Here is a 17,962-nt window from a genome sequence, read left to right on the forward strand (position 1 = left end):
CGGAGTTGTCAGTAAGTTCCAGTGAAATCAATGGGAAATGCTTCCAAGAAAATAGGTTCAGGTATTTAAACACAAATCCATATTTGTGCACAATTGATATGCCCATTGAAATGTGTATGCGTGTGTGTGTTTAATAAAAATGACAGCAGACTCTTCACACCACACCTTTGTGACATGGCTGTTTAAGTAGGCAGAACTGATATTGCCTAAGTTGAAATCTTTAGTCATGTTTGGGTTTCTTTTATGTTTTTTTTATCTCTTCCTTCCTTAGGTCACATCAGCCCAACCTTTTCCAGTCAAGCACATCCCGCTGCAAAGACTCAGACCTACAGACCACTGACAAAAAGTACTTCTGACCACAGCAGTGAAGCCTTTAAAGTCTCATCTCCTGTACCTCCACCACCCCCAGTACCACCGATTCGCCCCCGGCAAAGATCAGCACCGGAGAAGTAAGCCCTGTGTTCCTTTTGCACAGTGTTAAATCTACAAACAGGGTTGTCAGTCTCCAGGTGAGGCCTGGAGTTCTCTGTCCAGATGACAGAGATCATTTTCCCTGGAGGAAAGGGCAGTTTCAGAGGGCAGGCTCTGGGGCATCAGATCCTTGCTGAGCTCCCTCCCTTCCCTAAACACTGCCCCCAAATCTCCTGGAATTTCCCAGACCACAGTTGGCAATCCTAATGAGCACAAGCTTGTGCATGAGCCATTGTTTCAGCTTTGGGAATGCGAGTCGAAACCTACAGTAAGTGGTGTTTTACTTGAAGCACAAGGTTCTACATGAAGAACATCTTGTCCCATAAATAGTTTAACCATCTGAATTGAGTTTTTCCTTTTGACTTTTACTTGCAACATGGTCATCATTCTATGCTATCCTGAAGCATGATTTGCCATGCATCCATGCTGGAGTATCCAGTTAAAATGTAGCTGACTCAGTAGATGAACTGCTGTTAATTAAATTGGACTGTTTTATAGTAATGTTGTTAATGAGGTATTAAGAGAAGGGTTGTTTGCAGATATTCCTGAAGTTTGTGTATGATATGAAAAAGTAGTTCTGTTTCGATGGCAATTTTTAATTTTTCAGGAATGACTGGGACCCTCCTGATAGAAAAGTGGACACCCGCAAATTCCGCTCTGAACCAAGGAGCATTTTTGAATATGAGCCAGGGAAGTCTTCAATTCTTGAGCATGAAAGACCAGTAAGAGAAATTTGTTGATATTCAGCATGATAAGCAGCGTAATTAGGTCTGCTGTGGTTTTAACTATATCATTGTTTTATGCATTAAATGTGTTTACATCTTAAACAAAAAATTACTTGTCTTTGAGTCTACCTTCAGAAATTGGTTGTAGCAAATGCAAATGGAAAAGAGATAGAGATTATTTTGAGTTAAGGGTCAAAAATTCCAGACTGAAATTTCCATCAAAATAACTTTTCTGCCTTTTCCCTTTCATAGTCACTCAAAAAAAACATGCACTCTTGTTATGTTGCCTTAAAATTCTTAATAAGCCTCTAGTCATCTCACAGTGCATGTATGGAGTTCCTAATAGTTGCAGCAATTTTTACCAGTGTGTATATAATAACATGAGTTGTTACACTTGCTTATGGAATTGTTGTTTCTAGGTAATGTGGAAAAATCAAATCCACACATGTGCTTTTACAATTCATGAAGAGGGGTGTTTTCTCACATGATAGCTTTTGTGTACATTAACATGACTAATGCTTTTCACTGGGCTTTCTAAGCTACTCAGATCTGCAGCTTTGAGATGTTTACAGAGCCCATTTAACAAGGTGACAGACTAATGGCTTCCCACTAACATGAAGTTCCATAAGGAAATTTGAGTCCAGTGGAAGCTTTCAGACCAGCAAAGACCAGCTTCTTTTGTGTGCATGCAGACAAAGCTTGTACCTTGAATAAGTTGTTTGTAAAGGTGCCACTGGACTCAAACTTTGTTCTGCTGCTTCAGACCAACATGCGTACATATTCCAGCAACCCAAAAGGTATCTTAAAAAGCTTTTCCTCATGGACATTCACAGGATAATGTCCCATCTTCAGAAACTTGTGTTTATTCAATATATTGAAAAAATGCTAATGTGGAAACAGGTTGTTTGAATTTGTAGTGGAAACAAAGTCTTTTTTTCTTTTGTACCCATAAGTTGATTCAGTTGAAATGTATTTGTGTGACCTGTTTTGATACAGAATTGTTTTTTAAACATACTCATTTTTTCTATCAAGTCAAATATGTAGCAATCTACAGTTCAGCCATAATAATCTATTGTTAGCAATAGAAATGAAACTTTTTGGGACGCAGTATGGTATATTTGCATACATTATTATCTGTTCCATTTAGTTGATTAAGGTATAATTCCTACTATTTCATTTTGTATTATTTATTAATCACACAGGCTGGTGAACTTACTTTAGTGTGAATGAAGGTAGCTTTTGGTATTTGTAGTAATTGGCAACTGCTCATAGAGCACAATGAAACTTATTTCATGTATATTCAGGATTTTTTTGCTTATATTGATGGCAACAGTATGCCAGAAAGTATTTCTATAATATATGATGAACTGAGTGTAAAATGCACCCCACTTTCCCCAACTGCAAGAAGTTCCCTAGGCTAGCACTTACCCAAGCTGGGAAGAGAGCACTGGAGTCTTATGGTATCATTGTAGCATTTGCTTTATTTACAGAGCGAGCACGGGTATAGCCAGAGTGATGCTCCAGGGTAGCAAATCTGCTATCCCACATCAGATCCTGAGAAAAGGAATTCTGTAAACCTTCCCTCTCACAATACGTTCACCAACTCACAGCAGTGACTGTTCTTATCTTTCAACTTCTTTCTTGTCACACTGAAGACCACTTGTTCTTTCCAGCTAGGCAGGAAGCTTACTTTGTCCAAAACCAAATCCTAACACTCAAGACTTATTATATTGCACACATGTTGGGTAATGCACTTTCAATGCACTTTAGAAGCAGATTTTCCTGTTCTGCACAGGAAACTTCAGTTGCAAAAGCACTTTGAAAGTGCATTATCCAACATATATGGAATGGGCCTAGATCTACACATTACCTTTCCTTTTGTCATGTAGAATAGACTGTTCCATGTGGCAACAATCCAAGCATGTAATGATACTCTTTGGTATTTGGCATCACATCATACTCATGTCCTGTGACTGCCAACCAAGAAACCTGTCCCCAGGTAAATTTGGAAAAGTACCTTTGTGTTCCTCCATTGAAGGCAAAGAAAATTATAGTGGAACTGTGCATTATGATAAAAATGAGCCTTCCAGTATTAATAAATATTGCAAAATGAAATACTCCTATATCAGGTTCTCTTCCCCACTTGTGTGTACACACACACTGTAATGTGCAAAACAAAGTTTGAGTCCAGTGACATCTTTAAGACTAACAAAGTTTTATTCAAGGTATAAGATTTCATGTATACACACATGTCTGCAGAAACAAGTAAAGGTAAAACACTACTGGACTCATAGAATCATAAACTTGGAAGAGATCGCCAGAGTCATCTAGTCCAACCCCCTGCAGAATGCAGGAAATTCACAACTACCTGCCCACCAATAGTGACCCAAATTTCATGTCCAGATTATACACCCTTCCTCCCTACCAAAAAACCCCAACAGAATCCCTGGTCAGTCTGGTCTGAAGGAAATTCACCTTCTGACCCCAAAGTAGTGCTCAGCATTTCCCTGTGCATGGAAGGGCCACAAGAACCAACCTCAGAAACAGTCCCTTCACAGAATCAGCATTGCTATCAGATGGCTATCTAGCCTCTGCTTAAAAACATCCAAGGAAGGAGAACCCACCACCTCCCGAGGAAGCCTGTTCCACTGAGGAACTGCTCTGTTAGGAACTTCTTTCGGATGTTCAGCCGAAAATTCTTTTGGAATAATTTCATCCCATTGGTTCTGGTCTGACCCTCTGGGGCAACAGAAAACAACCCTGCTCCATAGCAGATTTAGTTATCCGCAGATTGGGATGCACTTGTATATAGTATATAAGATACTACAGAAGGGATGGGGCAAACCTGACCCAGTCTTTCAGGGGCACCAAACATGTTGTTCCATGCTTCCAGCTATAACAGTCTTCTCTGAAGGCTACTAATTAATTCTGTGGAGAATTGCATATGGGATGGCATGACTTCGGCCCATTATGCACGGCCGCCGAAACGGCGATTTCGGGTCACGTGGAAAACGCGGAGGGGGAAGACGCGACGCACACCGGTTATGCACGGGGTGGGGCGCGACGGCAGCAAAACCCAGAGTAACCGATTATGCACGCGCCGATCCGGGCGCCGCTTCTGGTTGCGCCCCGCTCACCCGGAAGCTGCGCTTTCTTCCGCGTTTCACTGACGCGGCTTTTTCGGCGGCATGCACCGAAGCTGCAGCCGGTTGCAGCCGGCTCCGTGCGTTATCCGTGATTTTAGTCGCCGCCATTCCACCCCGAATGTGCGCTAAAAACCCCGTGCATAATGGGTCTTCTTTGGGAATTACAATTACCCCTTGTTTTAGTGAAACTCCATTTGTTTATGTCTTCGGGTAATTTTGCAGAACCAAGTCTATTTCATAGGAACCTGAGGAAATTCAAATAGAGTAAATTCGTTACTTGTTCTAAGATGGTACAGGATTTGCTAGAAATGTAGTAGCTATTGTTTGGAGTATATTTGCAAACAACTGGGGAGCTGAAATTGGAGCTTTTGCTGAGTGATAATTTCTGTTATGGATATTGTATATTGTACAACAAACTCATTTAATGGCCTTTTCAATCATAAAATAGTTCTCAAGTGGTGAGCCTTAGAGAACAAATTGGGCTTTTGCATATTTTAGTGTCTGGTTTCACTAAACATTATTGTCTGCAAGCCTGACTATTTGCAAGTAATTCATATTGAAGCCAGCCTGTCACTATGATACATGAGAGAATCAGTGTAACTGTTCAAATTTAATGAACTAAAATGAGAAAATCATGTTTCTTGTTATAGTGATTTGTACTGGAGATCTATTCTGTTCTGATTTCCTCAACCAGTTAAACCTGTTGAGACTGTTAGAATTTTAGGATACAATACAGCACGACAACAAAATGGTAGCCACGCAAGGCTCAAACAGTCACAAAATGGCTACCATGGCATACTGGGAGATTCTTAACTAAGTATGCTGCTATGATGAGATCAAGTATTCGCAGATGGTCACACCCTGCTTACCCAAAGGCGATGCTACATGAGGGACACATGTCACAATCAAGAAAATACAAGTCTAGAAGGAATGCTGCCAGCACAAATGGGCTTTTGCACTCACCGCTTTTAAGCCTGACATATAGTTAATCATTCACAGCTGACTCTGAGAGGCCAGATCTTCCTTGAGCAATTAGCCGTGCTCTCCTCCACCTTTCCTGCAAAGCAAAGTGGTACTTTTTATGCTGCTGCTTTCTAGGTTCAGGAAATAAGGGTGGAGAGCTGGAGGGTGTCAGGGCTTCAGCAATAGGGTTGGTATCCAAAGGCTAGAGAGGCTTGGTGCTTGTGCCTGGTTGTGATTTGGCTCTGGGGTGGGTCCCAGAGGCAGCCCTGGTGCATCTGAGGCTGAGCCTGTTGGCTGTGGCTTAAGTTCAGGGGCTAATCCTGACAAGACTCACAGATCTGCATCTTCCTCAGTGTCAGACAGGGTTGCAGTTGGCTAGACCCTGACATCCACTGTGTAAAATATAAAAGATCTATATGGTGCCCATATTTCTCGCTAGCTCATCTACTTGCAGATTCAAGTGGGTAATGTAGACTGAAAAAAGTGTTGAATACCCCTTCTATTAGGGATAGTTCCCTGATCAAATTATCAGGCCCATGTGGCTCTTACAAAGTAAAGGAAAAAAATCAGAAGCTCTGATCATCGATTTCTCATGTCACATTTCTTTTTAGCCATTAGATAGTAATGCTCCATGCACTGAATTACATCCTTTTGAACATCTGAATCAATTAACACAGAGCTAAGCTGTTAATGTAGCATCAGTTTAAGAGTTTCCACTGTGTGGTGGATGTCGATTATAAAACAGTTCATTTGCATGAAGTGATGGGCCTTGCTTTTTTCTTTTTTTCTTTTTTTGAAACATAAAATCGGGGAACAAAAGAAAGACAGGGTGTGATATAATTTGGCTTTTGTCATTTCTGTATTGTGATCACAAAATGAGAAATTAATTCTCATTACCTTTAAGGTCAGTATAGCCTGGTATCTGACTAGTTACAGTCTGAATGGAATGAGTCTATGGCAGTACAGGACAGAGAATGGGTGTGTTAGGTCTGTGGTTTCCTATCCAGCCTGTCTGGCTCTTCCCCTGGCCTAGAGCACAATCCTATGGAATCTTTTCCCCCAACACAGACTTCATTGGGTTGCCAGCTCTGGGCTGGGAACTACCAGGAAACTTTGGGAGCAGAGCCAAAAGTGGGTGGGATTTGGGGCAAGGAAGGACCTCAGTTGAGTATAATGCTATGAAGTCCACCCGCCAAAACAATCATTTTCTCCAGGGGCACTGATCTCTTTAAATTGGAGATGAGTGTAAATCTGGGGGATCCCTGGAAAATGAATAGAAGGCTCAAGAAAACAGTTCATTCAAACCACAGCTGACAGAACTATTCTGGAAGTCTTTCTGTGTGGTCACAAAAAGCAACCACATACATTCTAGTCAAGAGGAGGATTAAGTTGTGCTGAAATCTGTACACTGTCTGTCATTATGTGGCACTGATCCAAACAATATCACTGGGGAAGAGTCATGACTCCGTGATAGAGCTTTTACTTGGCATGCAAAAGATCCCAGGTTCAACCCCCGATATCTCCAGTTAAACAAGTCAAGTAATAGATGATACAAAAGATCACTGGCTAATCTTGATGATGTGATTCAGCATAAGGCAGCCTCACATCTGTTCACCATGAGAGAAATTTTAGGCTCCATCGAAATGTCAGTGATCTTCCCTGTGTCTGCTTGCCACCTGCAGAGAAGTTCCACTTTCCCCGCAGCCAATCTGCCAAGGGAAACTACATGAAGTCCAAACGTCAACAGCCTCATGGCACCTTAAATTTTTTTTTTAATTAAAGGCTGATCTTGAAGACTAACAAGACTCAGCAAGGCAAAAGACCTGTATAGCAGAATTTTGTTTTTGTGACCAATGAGGCCCCAAAGGCTGTGAAATTCTAGGAACAACAGTTGGTCTGTGTTTTTATTTTTTTTTGAAAGCCCAAATGTATACAAAATTAAAACAACGTGATCCATTCAAGTTATGCTTGATGAAGCACTACATCACTCTTGTGTAGTTAGAAACAACTCAGGAGTCCTGACTTATTTCCATTTTGAATAGAATTTATACATTGTAGTTTATTGGTTTCAAACAAAAGTTTCCTTTTGAAGTCACTATTGAGGTCAATAGGGATTTAATTGTTCTGTTGGAGATTAATGAATGTTGCCATTTTTCTCTCAGATTTTTGTCCATTTATTTTCTTGCATACAGACATACTTGTTTTTCCCCTGTAGACAGCATATGGGCAGCATTGACAGTATCTATCACTTTGGAAGAAGCCCTCCATCCTTTTCTTTTTGCCTTAGAGATCAGAGATTATGTGAGGTACACTATTTTACTACTCTCTAGGCCCAGTACATCTTGAAGGCCCAGTACATCAGGCTTCCCGAGATTTTCACCATTTTTACCATGTGGGCTATATCATATATTTGTTTCAAAATTCTTTTGCACTGCAAATCACTCCTATAGCCACTGTGCACACCAGTTTGATTTATTGAGCAGTATGTCAAAATTGTGCTGTTTGATAATAGGAATGCCAATCTCCAGGTGAGACTTCGAAGTCCCCAGGAATTGCTGCTCATCTTCTGGCTACCGAGGTCAGTGCCCCTGGAGAAAACAGATGCTTTGGGTGGACTCTATGGTATTGTGCCCTACTGAGCTCCCTGCACTCCCCAAGTTCCAAGCCCAAATCTCCAGGAGTTTCCCAACCTGGATCTACTCCCCGTCTCCCACCAGTGGCCAGTGGGAACCTGCCAACCCTATTTGATAACCATGCCTGTGAGAATATTTGCAATCTCTCATCCTTGCTATAAATTGGATTTAATGGATTAATTGAATCGTTTCGCACAACCTAATTAAATTGATATAACTTATAGACTGCCCTAAATATTTAAGGGCTTCAGAAGCACGTGCTTTACTTTTCCAAAGATAATTTTTGCCTGCATATGTGGGGGAAACTGCATAAACCTTAGTAATTCAAGTGACACAGTACTCTTTGTACATAGATGTTTTTGTTCTACGTGTTGTAGTTTATTATTGGCTCTTAGAAGCAGGTTTTTAGGAAAGACCAAAAAAAGTGTGTATTTGATCCTTAATTGGAGTTTAGTATCAACCAGGAATGTTATTTCAAGTCTCTTAAAGCTGTAATTAGAATTCCATATTTTGGCATGCTGGTATTGAAGCCTAATGGATTTGTCCATGACCATTCGTTTACGAAAGATGCCTTTTAGGTTCCAGGCCACATAGGAGCAGACCTACAAAGATGAGCTGCTTCTATGAATGAACCTGTAGGAGAATTGCTTAGAAATGCAACTACTGGAGGATAATGATGGGCTGGCTCCATATGTGTTACAGAGGCAGAAGAGAATAAGCATTTTGGACACTTACTAGTTATAGGTGGATTTTTATAAGAGAGAACTTGATGTGGTAGATAGCTGAAGCAGAGTGTCCAGTAACTGACTCCTGGACTGGATAGGATCAGTGTAAGTTGTTGTATTGAGCTGGTGAGAACTACTCAAAGTAGTTTCTTCACTGGGCCCCCATTACATTAGTTTGGAGGATTCAAAAGCTCTAAAGAAGCTTAGTATCCTGTTTTATGGGCTGTAGGGAAAGGATACCAGTTGGAAAACCAGCCTGAAATAAATGAAGCGTAACAGAATATTGGGAGTTGCCTTGTGCCATTTCTGGTGAAAATCAAGATGCCAAGCCTCTTAACACTTGGGAGCTTCAGCGTGTTGTTTTGAAAGGTGGCACTCAGCTTCCGGGAAGTTTAATAGATTTTTGTATAATGAACACCTATATTAGCTACTAGCCAGTGGTAAAAGAATAGTTCTTGCTGCCCTCTGCTGCCCAGTCAGGAAATCTAACTGATAAATTTAATAAATAAGGGATAATTCTTGTCCTAATGATGGTGTAAAAAAGCAAAACTGTATGAATATAAAGAATTAGGGCCAGATAACTGCCTCCCGACCACATGTTGCTGATTTCCTTGTATACTGTCAAGGGGGGGGGAGGGGGATCAATGGAATGGACAGGTGTTAAATTGAGAATAAAAATACCTTAATAGGTATAGGTTCCCATCTTAATGTCTCCCGTGCAAAAGAATTGTCAGTGCTAGTCATTTACTGCAAAAACAAGATGGCATTGCCTGGATTTATTCTTTCTTCCTTCTATAAATAATTGGTGCTGTCAGAATTGATGGTACTAATTATCTCTTTGGCTGAGTCCCACATGCTTACCTGAGATGCTATACATCGTTCCAGTCTCCCCAATTGCCTTTTTGGGAAATTGCAAGTAGAGCTCCAAAACCTGTCCCCATACTGAAGTGTGTCAATAAGGTAATGTAAAAAAAGTTAATTTTTTTTTAAATGGAGATTTCTCTCTGTTTGTACTAATGGCAGACTTGACAGAAAATTAAGTTCTTGTTCTTAAGTTCAGGTAGCTGTGTCTTAAGTCCCTGATGCTGGTGGCATGCCCATGCCAGTGCATCCTTAAAATAGGCTGGTATAATGCCCTTTTGAGCTATGGCTTAAGAGGGGCAGCAATAACCTTCTATAATCATATTTGGACACTGACATTTATATATATTTGGACACATATATATTTGGACACTGACATTTATATATATATATATATAATCATATTGTGGACATACAATAATCCTTTGGAGGATAAGCTGAAAAGGAGGAGTTCAAAGAACCAATGTGAGACAACACTCAGATCAAACTAGACACTTTCTACCGTGAAATCTCCGTCTCCCATTTCCTTTGTTTTTGTTTCATCCTTTCCTATTATTTGTGTGCATTTGTGTTATCAGTGTGATGCGTCATTTCCAACACTTTGATCAGTTTGTGCCTTTTCCTTCCCTTTTTCCTTCACAATTCTTCCAGACTGATCGCATAAACCCAGATGACATAGATTTAGAAAATGAGCCCTGGTATAAATTCTTTTCAGAGCTGGAGTTTGGACGCCCGGTAAGTGAGGCTAGAATTCCAAGGTATAAAATTGACAGAAAACAAAAATTCACACAATATAGATCAAAATATGCACTGTATTCAGAAGTAATAATTGGAGCACTCCATCATTAGTTTTTATGTATCTTTTTTCTATATTGTGGTGAGTGTATGTAATATTTACCCAATTTTCTGGAGGGAAAGTTCCACCAAAGTCAGCGAGGGGCGTTAATGACCAGTAAAACTGGGCTATCAGTAAACTTTCACTTTAGATTTTTATAAATATTCTTTAACACATTGAAACTCTGGGGATCTCAATGCTAATTTATTGTTACTTGCCTTAGACAGTTAGTTATGCTAGTTAACATGCACCTCTCGCCTAGGGAAGTTGCAGGACAGAGTTATTCAGACGCATGGTTGCTGGATTTGTTAATGTGTGGTGCCTATTGGTACCTCCCTGGTGTAAAATAAATAATTGTCAGATGGTTTTAAACTTGAATGAAAGAAGGAATCTGATTTATTGTAATTTCTGTTCCAGAAGCCTAAGCATACCTTTCAATAGGGGTGGCATTAATCCTGTCCTCTGGTGCTTGAAATTGCTATTTATTATTATTCCTCTGAAAGAATATCTGGAATTCATTTGAGGAATGCAATCTTATCTGTAGCTGCATTTTGTTCAAATCCAAAGAAATGAATGGAGTTCGTATAGAGTACTACCAGCACTTGGGTAGTTTGGACCCATAGATACCCCAAACCTGTTATCCTCACCCTGAAAGGACTGAAGCAGCACCCACTCATATTTTCAAATGCTTTTTCAAACATTCCTGTCTTGCTACATGTAAAGCTGCTGTAAGCTTTCCAGGGCTAGTGGATAGTTACTGTCACACATTCTTCACTACAGTCCATATTACCTCTTCCTTCCCCTATTTTGTTTTGTTTGTGTCACTCTTGTGGTCTGTCATCACTTGGTTTCTAACTATGTCACCTTCTCCACATGTTTCATTCCTTGCTGCCATTGATTCTCCTCCATTTCATCTCTTCAATCTGCTTAAATGATGCAGCCTCCTAAAAAGCTCTTGGATTATGTTCAAGACAGTTCTTCAGGTGTTTCCAATGAGGTAAATTAAGCATGTTTCTTCTATGGTTGATTTAACTAGGAAACAAAGTTTGCTTTGTTCATAAGTTCTCAGTGGTTTGGTTCCCATCTACATGTCTTGGTTGCCATTAAAATTTACTTAAAGTTGTCATAAAACTCAAAATGAATTAGGAGAGGTGTAAGATATGTTTACGAATCTTAACTGAAGCAAAAACCTATTAAATTGGTGGATCATCTTTTTAAATGATCTGTAATTCTGATTTTTCTTTCCCTGCTCATTCCACCGGTACTCTGTTCTTACTTCAGTTACCAGAAGCAATTCTTAATCTAGTTCAGCATTAATTCTCTGCTCAAGCCAGAAAATGTATTACCTCATTAACATTCTTGGTAATGCTGGTTAATGTTCACATTCAGTAATTTTGAGATTTTTTCAGCTGTAATGCAATTTTATATATCCAAAATCATTGTTTTTCCATCTCTACAGTTTTGAAAATGATTGCTGTATTCATTTAAAACATCTATTTGGTGCCTTCCTAACTTCCAGAATTCAAGTTGGTTTACAGTATAAATAAAATGCGCAGAGAGTGATCAAAATGTGGACTTCATTGCCAGTGGATGTAATGATAGCCACAAGAATAAACAGCTTTGAAAGAAGATTAGATAGATTCATGGAGGATATGTCTGCCAGCGGCTGCCAGCCATTTGACTGAGAGGAACCTCCACATGCAGAAGCACTAAACCTCTGAATCTCGGAACCAGGAGGCAACATTAGTGGAAAGTCCTGTTGTTGGCTGTCCAGAGGAATTGGTTGGCCTCTGTGTGAGACAGGATGCTACACTAGAATTGCACTAGAATTGGTCTGATCCAGCAGGGTTCTTATGTTCTTAATTATTTAAAAAAAGACCACAATTTAAGTTCTCCAGTTAGGACCTCAAATGGATAAAAACTAAATTAATAAAATGTGGTACTAAATAGAACTGCATTTAGCTGCTTCCTGAAGACCTAAAATGAGACACACCGCATTCGGGAAGCTGTTCTATATTCATGGGGCTGTCACCAAAAAGGCCTTCCTCTGTACCCACCAGATTAGCTTCTTTGATTGGTGGGACAGTCTGTGTGATTTTAATTCCCAGGCAGGAATATATGGGAGAAGATGGTTCTTCAGGTATCCCTGTCCTGAACCACGTGAAGCTGTAAAGGACAAAAACATCACCTTGAATTGTGCTTGGAACAACATTGATATTTTGTCTAATTGCTGGCGGGGGGTAGGGGTAACTGGCCTTGATCAGAAGTGCAGCTGCAGCATTCTGCCCTAGTAGCTCTTCAAGGGTAGCCTTGACTTACAGTAATAGGTGATAAAATAAATTATTGTTAAATGTGTACAGAATGGATATTTGTGTACCCAGAACTGTCCTTAAATATATCTTGTACTCACATACCCGATTACTTTTAGTAATTGTTGTGCTTGTTTGTAACTATGTTTTGTGTGTTATTGCACAAAGTGTTCGTTGTGGTAACAGGACCTGAGTCAGCAATTGATGTAGGTAGGCATCTGTTGGTGCCAGTGAACTCATGGGGGGGACTCAGTGGCAACCAAAGCCTCAAAACTGCTCCCTGACGTCATGACACACAATACAGGTAGAGCAGTAGCATTGTTTCACTTGTTCTTATTGTTCTTCTCAGTCAGTCACTCTGGTCCCTCCATCCTTTTTGTAGCATAACAGACAATGGAGGAGGAGAGCATTCACAGCTTTACTAAACATTGCAGCTTATGCAGGTGGGGCATATTCTAGCTTGCTTTTGCACAGAAGAACAAGTTATCTTACCTCTAGAGCTCTGCAAAGGGGGAAGGAGGGGCTTCCGACCTGTCTACTGTCCCATTTTCAACAGCATAAACATCTACAGCAATCCACTCATCCCGTTTTCCAGCTCCATGCATCTTGGGCAAAGCGAAGGGGGCAAACAGCCCTCCATATCTGTTCCAACTGGCAGTGGAGGAAGGAAGCCGGTAGCCCCTCCTCCCCACTTGCAGTTCTCCGGACCCGAACAGAGAAGCAGAGCACTGTAAAAGAAAGATCCATGTTCTTCTTTGGGTCAGTAAGTTGGGACAGGCACCCATGCTCCCATCTGTGCAACTTGTAAGCTCTAGTTGAACCTGAGTATCTACTCAAATCTATTGGCCCTGTGAGATAATACAACATGTTCTCAGAGGTCAAGTGTGACCTCTGGAGTGCCTAGATCACAGAGTGCCTACTATTTTTTCATTTGGACCTTTTCATTGAAGTCATGTCGAAGAGGTATATATGAGTACTGTCCACCAAGCTCTGCTCCCACTTGTTGAAAGTAGAGTTACCCAGATGCAGTGTAGCAGCAGACTCCTCCCTGGAATACACTTTGGAGATATGTTTTGATGTATGATTTTAGCAGTACATAGTGTGAAAATTCTATTTTCAGTCCCCTCAGGTCATCTCTGAAATTACATAGCCTGAATGTAAAATATGTATAACATGTGAATGACATAGTTTTGTGTCCATGAAATGATGCCCTGGGGACAACATGGTTCTTTTTCTAGCTCCCAAAAACTGTAGTACTGTGTGCATCTAATTTGGGCTCATTCTTGACACCCATTAAGTGACTGGATTAAATATAGTTGCCACTAAGGGTTGAACATATTTACAAGTTTAAAGTATTTGCATTCCCAAAGAGCATTCAGCAGCTACTTCTGAAGCAAAGAAAAGTCTTGAGGTCAGCGTGACAATCTCTGCTCTTAATATGAAGTTTGAAAGGTCAAGTGGCTATATAAGTTATAGATGCCTAAGCTATGCTTACAGAGAATTTCCAGCTTTATTTGACATTAATACTTCGGTAAGTAATGGGAAGATATATTGTAAGTCTTACTCACATTTTTTAAAGCAATATTGTAGTTTATACTGTTTAACCATTCTAAACCATGGTATATCTAGTCTGGGAAGCAGGCTATTAAAACGAGGACTCTTTCTAATTTTTTGTCTCCAAGACAAAATTGGGGCTCTGCACTAGACTTTGAAAGCTGCTCGACCTCTCTTGTGAAACGGTTGAAATAATTATGGAGGTATTAACCATGCTGGCTTGATTTGTTAAATTATGTATAGGTTCTTTTCATGGTGATATGTTATGAATGATACCAGTGGAATCGACAATAAAAATTTAATGAAGTCACTTATTTCTCTCTCTAGACTTCCTTGTATTACAGCCCGACAGACAGAGGCTTGGATAGACCTTCTAGGTAAGAAAAACTTGACTTATTGATGCTTAAAAAAACAAAAAACCTTTACAACTAAAAAGAGACCGGGACATCTATATTCCAGTTCTTATTGAAAGATAAGCACAGTTGGCCTTCCTCTGACAGGAGGAAATATAAACTCCTCCCCTTTTCTTTATTGCTGGTCATCAGTTTAAACCGAAGGTTTTGGTTAGGAGTTCCCATTTCCTTGCAGATCTAGAAATCTATCCATGTGCTTCTATGTTTGAATCTAAAGGCTGAGATATATAATTTTTCCAGATGCTCCACATCATGAAACTTCTGTGGTCTGCATCTTCATTACATCCTAGCACAGGATTCTTTAATGTAGGCAAATTGTATGTGCTCAGTTATGTGTGGTCTGTGTTTTTATATTATCAAATAGATTTTAAATAAAGACTGTATTTATTACTATTAGCCATGTTAAAAATGTATTCAAATTAAACAGAATGAAATGTGGTGAACCTATAACAACACAATTATTTATATTCTCTTTTTAAAAAATCAGTGATGAAATCCCAAATGCCCCATTTATGGTCCACAATGGGACTCAGTGGCTCTTGAATTTTTTAAGAAAGGTATTGCCAGTAGGATTGGTTCTGATTTGTGCAAACCAAGAAATGGCTACTAATTATTCTACAACACTGTGTAAAGGCCATAGAAATTGGAAAGATGAAAGAAGCAAGCCACAACCATAACTACTGAAGAATAATGTCATATAGATAAATTATTGCTCATTTCCTGCTTTGGCTTGGTGCCAGCAGCAAGCTGTCAGTATCTTAGTAGTGCTTAAGAGAAATGGAATAGACCATGTGCATCCTCTCCCTTTGTTCTCCCTGCATTTTTTAATTAGTTTGATTAGTGCGACACTTTCAAGTCAGGATAGCCACAGTGTGGGGAGGCAGTCCCCCCAGCCAGTGGGCCACCTGGACTTTCACCAGGGGCTTTAATGGCCAATCTTCCCCTCTGCTTTGATCATCTGCTGGGGGGAAAGGTGGTGTCTAAATGAAGTAACTGCATAAAACAAATGAACTGGGGCTATTACAGCAATGGGGATCCCTCTCACCAAAGAGGCACACAGTGACATAATGTGGGAATAAGCTTCTTTGTTCAGGCACTGCCATAATACTTGGTCCTGACCACTGCCTTCTGGTCCTCTATACCTTACTGCAAGGTGGGCTGCATGCTGAGGGCTGTTCCCACCACAAGCTCCATACTGTTTACAGCTTAGCCCAGCTAGCCTCTTTGCACACAACTCAGTCCTCACAGGAGCAATGAGTTAGCCCCATTCTCTTGACTGTACTTTCCATTAGGGTTGGGTGCTTCGACATCTGAAGCGGCCACTCGCACCCGAAGCAGCCAGCACTGTGTCGTGGAGGGGAGGGGAGGTGCGGGCATCAATGTGCCAGTTGATAGAGAATGTTGATAGAGGACTTTTTTCCCCTCCCTCTTCCACTATAGTAAAACTTGGGGGCACCCAATGTAATATTTGGCAAAGAGGTTGGAGACAGACAAAAGCACAAACTTCTTTACTTAACAAGTAGCTGAAGTATGGGATTTCCTTCCAGTGGAGGTAGGATTGACCAGAAGCACAGAGCTTTAAAAGGGTTACATGGCTTAATGGAGGACAGGTTCATCAGTGACAACAAACCATGATGACTTAAGGGACACTTCAGATACGGATAGATTCAGATGGGTAGACATGTTGGGTAGCTTGACCATGTTGGTGTCCATCCGCCTCTTGCCCTGGCTGGGGGAGGACATGGTGCCCCCCCCCGGCCGGCAGCCCCTCCCGGGCTGGCTCTCACGCTGTCTCCCTTGTCCTGCAAGAGGTGGATGGACACCAACGTGGTCAAGCTGAATTCATAGTCTGACGAAGGGTGCTTGCACTCGAAAGCGCACGCCCTGAATCAATCTTTCTTGGTCTTATAGGAGCTACTGGACTCTGATTTCATATACAGAGGCAGCAGACATCTGAATAGTAATTCTGGGAGTCAGCAGCAGGGAAGGGGCTCAGCCTCTCTACCACCTTTGTTGGTACCTTCAGGATGACTGGTTGGCTCGTGTGTAAAACAGGATGCTATACTAAATGGACCACTGGTCTGATCCAGCTGCTATATTTGCTTATTAGGAAGAAAAACTACACTATATCAATGAAATAGAAGCTTGTATGTGTGCTTTGCTTCAAGGTTGTAGCTCCTGCTGTAAAATGTTATAGTGTAGTTAAGCCCCTCTTCACGTTTCCCCATTCATAATTTAAAGAAAAAGCCACCCCATTATTGCAAGAAACTGGAATTATGCTCCTGTAAGGCAGTTTTCTGCTTTATGTGCAGTCAAGAATAAAGAACGAAAGTACAAAGAGCAACTCATAGCATTTAAAAGAGTATGCAAAACTTGAAGACCTGGAGAACTTGCACGATTATTTACGGTATTATGAATCCCATGCAAAATTTCTGCTGGAGTTAAAAATCTTGCAGAAGTAGAAATGAAATACAAGACAAATACTGTGACAGTTGTTTTTACACAGTCATACTTACTGTATTCACACTTGCATTTCTGCTTGCACAAGATGGTGTGCAAACTATTTCTGGGCATTCCAGTATATAAGTAGGAAAGTACTGGGTGTTGCACAAGAGCTGGCTGAACCAGATCTAAACAAAGTCCATTTCTGTTTCTGCTGGATTAAACCTTTGTCTGATATTGCTGGTTCAGTTTTGTGTGCGTGTAAGTGATTCCCCTGGCTCTAGCTGCACAGCAGAACTTATGCTGCTTATTTCTTTAGTTCTGCAAGCACAGCAAGTGACTACAGGAAAAGGAGGAAGTCAGAACCTGCAGTAACTCATCAGAAGGCGCACAATGAGCAAAATGCAAACCGGGCCAATCTGGGCCGTGCAGATACCCAGAGCACACACACTACCCTTAGGAAACCTTTTACTAGCTCTTCTCCATCTTCTCCGTCGAGAGCAAAAGGTAAGAAACAGACACATTTGCAAAGAAGGAGCAGTGTATTAACATATCTGTTCTTCCTTTTAAAATGCAAGATGTTGATGTCAATTGATGGGTGCTAAATGCTATTAGAGCCTCTTGTGGCGCAGAGTGGTAAGGCAGCCGTCTGAAAGCTTTGCCCATAAGGCTGGGAGTTCAATCCCAGCAGCCGGCTCAAGGTTGACTCAGCCTTCCATCCTTCCGAGGTCGGTAAAATGAGTACCCAGCTTGCTGGGGGGTAAACGGTCATGACTGGGGAAGGCACTGGCAAACCACCCCGTATTGAATCTGCCATGAAAACGCTGGAGGGCGTCACCCCAAGGGTCAGACATGACTCGGTGCTTGCACAGGGGATACCTTTAC

The 17,962-nt window shown here is 40.9% G+C and overlaps 1 protein-coding gene across 50 annotated transcripts in view; it reads left to right on the forward strand.

Moving 5' to 3' along the window:
• SORBS2 (sorbin and SH3 domain containing 2) overlaps positions 1 to 17,962 on the forward strand; it is a 269,623-nt gene that overhangs the window by 219,267 nt on the left and 32,394 nt on the right. For 43 of the 50 annotated variants that reach the window (XM_077302175.1, XM_077302170.1, XM_077302181.1 and 40 more), the window contains 6 exons: positions 272 to 449; positions 1,079 to 1,193; positions 10,176 to 10,259; positions 11,300 to 11,356; positions 14,550 to 14,599; positions 17,397 to 17,584. In XM_077302175.1, the coding sequence (XP_077158290.1) occupies positions 272 to 449; positions 1,079 to 1,193; positions 10,176 to 10,259; positions 11,300 to 11,356; positions 14,550 to 14,599; positions 17,397 to 17,584 (672 nt within the window). The remainder of the gene's footprint in view (positions 1 to 271; positions 450 to 1,078; positions 1,194 to 10,175; positions 10,260 to 11,299; positions 11,357 to 14,549; positions 14,600 to 17,396; positions 17,585 to 17,962) is intronic. The other 7 variants (XM_077302221.1, XM_077302205.1, XM_077302217.1 and 4 more) reach the window with 1 other exon arrangement.

Source organism: Paroedura picta, chromosome 10 (assembly GCF_049243985.1).
Source record: "Paroedura picta isolate Pp20150507F chromosome 10, Ppicta_v3.0, whole genome shotgun sequence".
NCBI lineage: Eukaryota > Metazoa > Chordata > Lepidosauria > Squamata > Gekkonidae > Paroedura > Paroedura picta.